This window comes from Verticillium alfalfae, genomic scaffold, assembly GCF_000150825.1.
Source record: "Verticillium alfalfae VaMs.102 supercont1.1 genomic scaffold, whole genome shotgun sequence".
NCBI classification, from domain to species: Eukaryota; Fungi; Ascomycota; class Sordariomycetes; order Glomerellales; family Plectosphaerellaceae; genus Verticillium; species Verticillium alfalfae.
In genome coordinates, this window is record NW_003315038.1 from 1,635,785 (window position 1) to 1,643,647 (window position 7,863).

The 7,863-nt window shown below is 56.1% G+C and overlaps 4 protein-coding genes across 4 annotated transcripts; 3 read left to right on the forward strand and 1 right to left on the reverse strand.

Annotated features, from left to right (window-relative positions):
* Positions 1-2,305: 2,305 nt before the first annotated feature.
* Positions 2,306-3,238, forward strand: VDBG_00498 (guanyl-specific ribonuclease F1; the record flags this gene model as incomplete). Its single annotated transcript, XM_003008771.1, has 2 exons — positions 2,306-2,758; positions 2,814-3,238. 2 exons carry the CDS (start codon positions 2,382-2,384, stop codon positions 3,043-3,045), a joined length of 609 nt encoding a protein of 202 aa, XP_003008817.1.
* A 300-nt stretch (positions 3,239-3,538) lies between these two features.
* Positions 3,539-4,731, forward strand: VDBG_00499 (conserved hypothetical protein; the record flags this gene model as incomplete). The annotated part of the gene is made up of 3 exons (XM_003008772.1): positions 3,539-3,721; positions 3,860-4,221; positions 4,289-4,731. 3 exons carry the CDS (start codon positions 3,673-3,675, stop codon positions 4,466-4,468), a joined length of 591 nt encoding a protein of 196 aa, XP_003008818.1.
* A 220-nt stretch (positions 4,732-4,951) lies between these two features.
* Positions 4,952-5,912, forward strand: VDBG_00500 (phytanoyl-CoA dioxygenase family protein; the record flags this gene model as incomplete). Its single annotated transcript, XM_003008773.1, has 2 exons — positions 4,952-5,512; positions 5,577-5,912. 2 exons carry the CDS (start codon positions 4,952-4,954, stop codon positions 5,910-5,912), a joined length of 897 nt encoding a protein of 298 aa, XP_003008819.1.
* A 216-nt stretch (positions 5,913-6,128) lies between these two features.
* On the reverse strand, positions 6,129-7,435 carry VDBG_00501 (conserved hypothetical protein; the record flags this gene model as incomplete). The annotated part of the gene is made up of 2 exons (XM_003008774.1): positions 6,129-7,348; positions 7,399-7,435. The coding sequence occupies 2 exons, from the start codon at positions 7,433-7,435 to the stop codon at positions 6,129-6,131; spliced, it is 1,257 nt and encodes a 418-aa protein (XP_003008820.1).
* Between the last annotated feature and the right edge of the window lie 428 nt (positions 7,436-7,863).

The window sequence follows — 7,863 nt, forward strand, 5'->3', positions numbered from 1 at the left end:
TTCCCACGGTTCGATTGAAGCCGTCACGAGCAACGGGATCCGTTTCGTACAAGCGCGTCACTGCCCTGAGAGCGAGCGCTTCCGTGTTCAATACATGTACTGCAGCGCGTAGGCGTGTCGAGGTTTTTCGTCGTTCCTCTTCCGCCTGGTCGTTGCCCGAAGGAGGTAGGCTCAATGATTCAAGAGGCTCACAAAGCTCCTCTGGGGGTGAAGGGGGTGAAGGCGGCGGCGACGTCTTGGTTCTGGACGAGCCGAGGACCAGGACTGCGCTTGTCTGAATTGGACGATGATCAAAAGGACGACGATCTGCCATGACGCTTTCTGTGCTTTTGTTTGTTATCCGGGTGTGTATTTGACGTGTCTACAGGCGGCTGGCCCCAGATAGGCGACGCCTCGAACACTACCCTTAGGATTTTCTGCGCGAGCGTTCACTGTAGCTTCTTTTTGGTGGTTTCAATTCAAGCAGGACTGTTCACCAGCCGATGCGAGTATAGCGGTGAAATATTTCGAGCTCTGGGGTGCGGCGAGTTTGGTGGCTCATGGTGAACAGGAGTGCAGGGACATGTGAGTGATTAAGAAGGACATATAGCTTCGTCAGGGTTAGCATGAGAAATGGAAGACGTAACCTACTAGCACCTTGGCCATTAGGCGTGTGTCAAGACCCTGGCTCGACTAGGAGCTCCCGATCTGTATCTCGAATGAAGTCACCCCCGAATCAAAACTACCCTGCCTTAGCTCGAGACTGAGTGGATAGCCTTGGTCATGCTGGTTGCAATCACTGGCCGAGAAAGATAGCGATACGGCATGTCGCGCGTTCGATGAATTGCACTGCACGCCGCTGTTCTGGCGTGATCGCGCCGGCCGCATCTGATCGGCAGTGGGCCTAACCCAAGGATCGAGCGACAGACAGCTCTTCGACAACTTTGCACAGCTCAGACTGCCTCAAGGTACCTAGTCTCGGGCTCGACCTAGGCCTAATGTTCCTGTCACAGCTCGCAAGGTTCCTCGCGTCCGACGTCTTGACATTAGAAAGCAACACTGACAGCGCTTCCAGGGCAATTATGACGACCTGCCAGGAACAGTCTCGGGTGAGCTCGGCCAAGCACTTATCAAGCTGCTGTGGGCGATCCCTAGCGCGGTATAAGACGACCAAGGGGGCCATACCGCTGCTTCCGGAGTCCCGGTTGGTGGCGGGGCAGTTTGCGTTGCCAATACACATTTGACTGCGGCACATGAAGTCTATGACCCAACGACTCTGAAGAGATCATGCTGACACGTGCTGAAAGCCTGATATCTTGGTCGATCTGACAGGGGAGCAATGACGATGCACATGCGAGTCGCCGTTGAGATTGGCTATCTGGGGAAGACCTGACCGGTACACAATCGAGTGAGAAACAGCGGCCAGTGCCTGGCCTCAGCCAAAAGGGAGTCTTGCGTGAGAGAAAAAAAAAACCAATTCATGTGCTTAGTCAGAAATGAAACAGATGTCCTCAGATTCATTCCGATGGGCTTCCGTAAACCTTGCCCTGCGCCTGGAGGCGGGGTTGTTGTTACTTCGGGTCGGCAGATCGGCTTTGTGCAACCCCAGACAGGAGGTCAAGATCGCGGCACGAAACCTAATATCATGCGATAGCGGTGTTGTGTACTGTAACAACAGAAGAAGGTTTTCTGGGTTAACACCGAACTTGTCAGTGGGAGGCCTATGGGCGTTGACTTGCGTAGTGATTCCGAAATCAGCGCCTTGCTACCGCTCATCACAGTTTGGCGCATGGCTGAAGGGCTCAAATCTGTTCGATCGCCAAATGCTGATAATATTAGAGAGAAGGGGGACCGCGAGATAAACAAAAAGAGAAGCTCTGGTGACACCAGTTGGAGAAGAGGCAGGCCACCACTGTCAAGCGTGAAGCGGCGATGACTGAGTTGGGCAGGTGAGATGTGGTAGAGACACCAACAGCTACCTAGACATGGTAGTGCCTGCCCTCAGCTGGGCAAGGGGGTGCTCTATCAGGAAAGGGCCCTGATGGACCCTTCCAGCGCGCTCTGGCCCCGCGATCTTGGCCCGATTCAGGGTCGTGGGAGGTAAGCCAGCGATCAACAAGGCTTTCAGGGCCCTTGCTTTGCTGAACAATAAAGGGTTTCCAGGCTCATTTCGCATCGCTCGCGCAGGTCCCGTCGCCCAGGAAAGACTGTTGCAGATTGCAGAACATCCGCCAACCAAAGCCCAACGCGTGGTGTCCCACGATCTTGGCGACGCGAGGCCTCGCAGGCTTTTTAAGCAGTGCCCTGTCCTCACCTTTCCTCTGGCGAACAAGCTCTTGAAAAAGTTCATCCGTACCGCGATCTGCCATCATTTCGACCATCGCCAGGATCACGCCGTCACGATGCATTTCTCCGCTCTCGTCCTCACAACGCTTGCGCTGTCGGCACGTGTCATTGCGCAGAGTGCCGTGAGCTGCGGCAGTAATGTGTATACAGATGAACAGATCCAGGAAGCTGCCGATGAGGCTTGCAGACTCTTTGAAAGCGGTCGCCAGCTCGGAAGGAACAACTACCCGCATCGATACAATAACTTCGAGGGCTTCACGTTCGACAATATTAGAGGGCCCTTCCAAGAGTTTCCCCTTCTGAGACGAGGCGTGTACACGGGGAACAGTCCCGGACCTGATCGAGTCATCATCACAGAGAACTGCGAACTGGCCGGTCAAATCACTCACACCGGAGCTTCTCGTAACGGCTTCGTAGACTGCGACAATGCAATGTGGGTTCCTCAAGCTCCGATCAAATTGATGCTTGGCGGCTAATTTTTGTTGCAGCTCGGTTCGGACGCAGGGGAACAACAGCAGCGGGAACGATACGAATTCAGGCGACAGTACCAGCAGCGACAGTACCAGCAGCGACAGTACCAGCAGCGGCAACAACAACAATAACAACGGTGGCAGCAGCAACAGTAGCGACGACGACGACAGTGGTAGCAGTCGCCTAGGGTCTGGTGTTGGGCCGATGCTTGCTGCAGCTGGAACCGTCGTGCTCGCACTGTTCGCCTGATTCAGTGGTGGAGTGACAATTGAAGAAAAGAAAATCGCAAAGCAGACAAGGCCTCGAAGCATGGCTCACAGCCGACTTGGATGCACACCACGATTGAATGGTGGGCGTGGGATGGGCATCTCGACGCGAAAGAGATATCGATAGCAGCAAAGCTCCCCTCAGAATGCCATGGGCGCCCTCTTCCTCCCAGCAACCTTGTGCACCATCCTTGCCTGGTGCAGCCACTACGATCGTGATCACTCACTGACGCGCAGGGCTTCTCGTCCCCGTCATTGGCCGCTTTCATTAATCCTTCACCGTCTCCGGGCTCATCAGCCACTCAGAACACCCGATGCCCATTCCCCCACGCTTGGGAACCCCAGCCTCCAGGCAAGGTAAGCCCAGAAGGGTAGGCGTTCTCCACTGTGAACCTGTCGTCACTGGTGGGGAGGTGCAACGGGCAAGCAGGCAACCTTGAAACTGGCCTTCGATTCCGGGCACCATTGATTGCCTTGGCTGGCAAACCCGCGCAACCACAAGAGGAACGAACTCCTTATCTCTCCCAACCATCCTGCAAACCATTCACGAGTCGGTCGGATAGTTTGACTGTCAGCTCTGCCTCTGAGATCCCTCATCGCACACCCCGACATGACGCGAGTCTCAGTCTACAGCGCGGCCCTCGTGGCCTTTGTCGCTGGTAAGTCGAAGCTCCTACAACGCTCAGTGTCGTCATCGTTCATGACTGCATTTCTGGGATCGTAACCCCCCAGCATCGGCCAGCAAGCCACGCAACTCATACAGCGATCATGAAGCTGACAGCAAATTTGTCGTGCAGCTACTACTATGACCATCGCATCCATTACGGTCCCGCACTGGATTTCTTATTCGGCCACCACCGTCGATGGCCATACGTACTCTAAACATATTGGCCTGCACCGTACCTGCTCCAACCTCTACGACCCCCCGTGTCGTGAGTTCCCAACAGCCGACCAGTGCACCGGAGAGCGGTCTTTCTGTAGCATGTGGCGCACCGTCGGTTTCCTTGCTTCGTTCGCGACCATTCTGCAGCTTGCTACCATTGTGTCGTTTCTCGTCATCATGGTAGGCGGCAGATTCAAGCGCGAGGTTGGCTGGAAGCTGCTGGGTCTCATGCTTATCGTTGTTGGCCTCTTCGAGTTCTCTATTATGGGCGTTGTGGTAAGTGATATTTCGGGGAAGCTAGACAGACGCGTGAGGCGGAAGAAACTAACACGAGGCTCAAAAGGCGTACCTCTTCGACCACGATCAACAGTTTACCGTGCCTGGGTGGACTCTGGACACTTCTTGGGTCTTGATGACGGTCAGTGCGTCTGTTTCTCTGGTTTGCGCTGTCGGCCTGGCCGTCTCAGCCTACGTTCTGCCGTCCGAAGACGGCTACGACTTCCTAGAAGACCCTATCCCCTGAGCAACGATGATACGGATGGTACCTTGTTTGGTGTCTTCATTCGACTGTAAATACACGACGCATCTGGGCGTTGCTTTTTGTCTTTTCTGCATCAGGGGGCGATGGGATGAGGTTGGGTGCCAGCCGTTCACGTCTTGGCGTATTCGGAACGGCATACTTTGGTCTGCGAGTCTCGTAGAAGGCGAATCGGCTGGCATCTCGTGAGCAGTTGGATATACTCTCAACTTTCTCTGCGTTCTCGCGTGACAAGAGGCTTGTGCAGCATCAGCTTTCGCATTGTGATGTCGTGTGTGCGTCACCTTGGATTGGTCGAGAAGGGAAGGAGGGATGGTTATTATCTGACAGTGCGGGGCAGCCGAGGCCCCTCCCTAACACCCTCACCACATCCACATCACAACAGGCGAAATCGACTTCCACCTGCCTACGCACTTTTATTGAAACCCAAGCCTCCTCTGCATAGTAACGAATCACTGCATCTTCGCCATGGCTACAAACGATGCCACCAATGTCCCCGGCGGTCTCAACCCGGCTCAGCTTGACCAATTTCATCGTGAGGGCTTCCTCATCCTCCCTCAGGCCTTGGACTCCTCCACTGTTGCCGCCTGCCTCGAGGAGACAAACAACCTGCTCGAGAACTTCTCTCTTGAAGACCACCCCATGACTCGTTTCTCGACTGGCCAGGAAGGTGCTGATCATGTTGGCGACGACTACTTTCTCTCCTCAGGCGATAAGGTGCGCTTCTTCTTCGAGGAAGACGCCTTCGGGCCCGACGGAAAGCTCACCAAGCCCAAAGCTCGCGCTGTCAACAAAATTGGCCACTATCTGCACGAACTCTCGCCACCCTTCCGCGCCATCTCGTCTCCCGCTCCTGGTGCGGGTCAACCTGTTGACCCTGGGGCCGTGGCACGCTCTCTCGGCTTCCAAGACCCCAGGTGCTTGCAGAGCATGGTCATCTGCAAGCAGCCCGAGATTGGAGGCGCCGTGCCGCCGCACCAGGGACTCAACCTTTTTGTACACAGACCCCCCTTCTGCCGTCGGCTTCTGGTACGCCCTCGAGGACGCGACGCTGGAGAACGGCTGCTTGAGCTTCCTGCCTGGATCGCACAAGTGGGCGCCCGTAAAAGAGAGGCTTGTGCGGAAGAAGGTGGGCGGCAAAGACGTGGGTACCGAGATGGTGGCGAACAAGGGACCAGTCTTCCCGCCTGGTTCGGACTACATCGAGAAGCAGGACCAGGACGGGGAGTACGTCCCCGGAGAGGTGAAGGCGGGTGATCTCGTACTGATCCACGGCAACCTGCTGCACAAGAGCGAGCGGAATACGAGTCAGAAGGGGCGTATTATTTACACGTTCCACATCATCGAGCAGGGCGGTCCGGCCTACGATGAGAGGAACTGGTTGCAGCCCCCGGAGCAGGGTTTCACGAAACTGTCTGCCTCGGCGTAGGTGTCACGGTTTCACAGATTTGCCGTGGCGAGCCTGCCGTTGGGGTATCCATCCATTGCTAGAAGCATCTCGCCGATAGGGCGTCTAATCATAGTCTAGTCTATATCGTCCTCCGGACGGTGTTCCTCGTCACCACACGGCAGGCTTCTGATACATGTGCATTCATCCTGGGCCTCTCTGTCATGATATGTGGCCGTCTCCGTATTTTCCCACTCCTTACTTCCGCTTAGCGGACGCCGTCTTGGCCGGGCCCTCGTCCTCGTCTTCCGAAGAGTCATCCGACTCATCACTCTCTGAGTCGGACGAATCTGAAGAGTCGCTGCTCGAGGTATCATCGTCGTCATCCGCAGCAGGGGTCTCGTCCTCATCATCAGAGTCTTCGTCACCATCGGTGCCGCTGCTCGCATCCGAGTCGCTATCCGAGTCCGAAGACTCGTCAGAGCTAGAGTCGTCGGCCGTCGTGCGCATTTTGCGACGCCGGGGACGCGCCTGCGTGCTGAGCTCCTTGACCACTGCCTTGGTCTCTTCTTCTTCTTCCTCGTCGTCAGAATCGTCATCCTCGAGCGCCGGCACCGGCTCGGGGGCTGAGGAGGCCGACTCGGCGGCGTCAGTCGTGGCTGTCAGGGCGTCACTGTTGGTGCTCTCATCGCTGTCGGAGAGCTCGTCGAGCACAATCTCGGCACGCATACGCTTGATGACACGCTGGGTGATGGCGGCGTCGGTGGCCTGATCAACGAAGCTGACCTCGTCGAAGCATTTTCTCTTGCTTCCCGCACCAAGGCCCAGCTTCAGGATGCCAGCAATAATGGCATCGTACTCGGCCTGTTTGGCCTGGACCTCCATGGTGCCCTGGGGGAACCCCGCCTTGCCGTCTGTCGAATCTTGGGTTGTGACGTCAGAAGCCGTCTCGCAGAAGCGCTTTCGCGTGAAGCCTTTCAGGTCTTGTATGTAGTCGTAGAAGGCTTCAATATCGGCTGAAGGGATGGCATTGGCGTCGAAGATGCGCTTGATGAGGGTGGTTTGGTGGTTCTTGTTGAACTTCCAGCTGTCACGGCTTGTCTTCCACGTCCTCAGGTACTCGAGGGCGGGCTGGATGTCGGCGGTGGGCTGGTCGTTTTTGGGTTTCTTGCTGGGTCCCTTGGGTCCTTTTGGCTTCTTTGCGGGAGTAGCGACGCCGTTTCGTTCAGCTGCAATGACTGGTGCAGGGTTCTTGGTGTCGTCGGTAAAGGTGACGGATTTTTGTTTTCTCAGGGCAGGAGTAGCAACCGATGCAGTGTCGTGTGTGCGGGCCTTCTTCAACGGGGAGGCAAACGTCAGGGGGGTGGAGTGTTCCGGTCGTTTTCTTTTGGGAGCGGCGGCATTGACGCCCAGATCCTGCTTTCCGGCCCCGTTGGGCGTCGACGACCCGGATGCTGCAGGCGAACCACCGGCCTCCGCTGCAGGTTGCTGCTTTAGCTTGAGGCCCAATCTTTTTCCAGGCTGGGACTCGCTGCGCTGGCGCGCTTCTGGCTGGAAGACGACATGTTGGGCGCACAAAGGAGGAATTCTGGGAGAGGCGGAGGGGAGGTATAGGAAGGGGAGAAACAGCAGCAAGACACCCTTCGTTTCCCTCGTTGTCTTGTCAACTTGGGGCGTGTTCCTGTCTCGACCGACCGGTGGGCGCAGTGGTATGCGAGTCTGTCTAAGAAGAGATTGACGGATGGGTCCGCTTCGATGCTTTGGCTGCTAGCTAGCCACTCAGGTTGGAATGCAGTCGTGGCACGATATGCTGGCTGTTGTCATTGGGTGCAAACCTCTTGCTGATGGTGCCCGATATTTTTTTTCTTCTCCCCTCTGAGAAAGAGACGGAAGTCGGCGTGTTTGTCCCCGCTGCCCAAAATGCTCCACTCGGAGGAGACCCGCTGTTTCCCGTCTGGAGGACAGATGACTTAATACATCGGATTCTTTGACA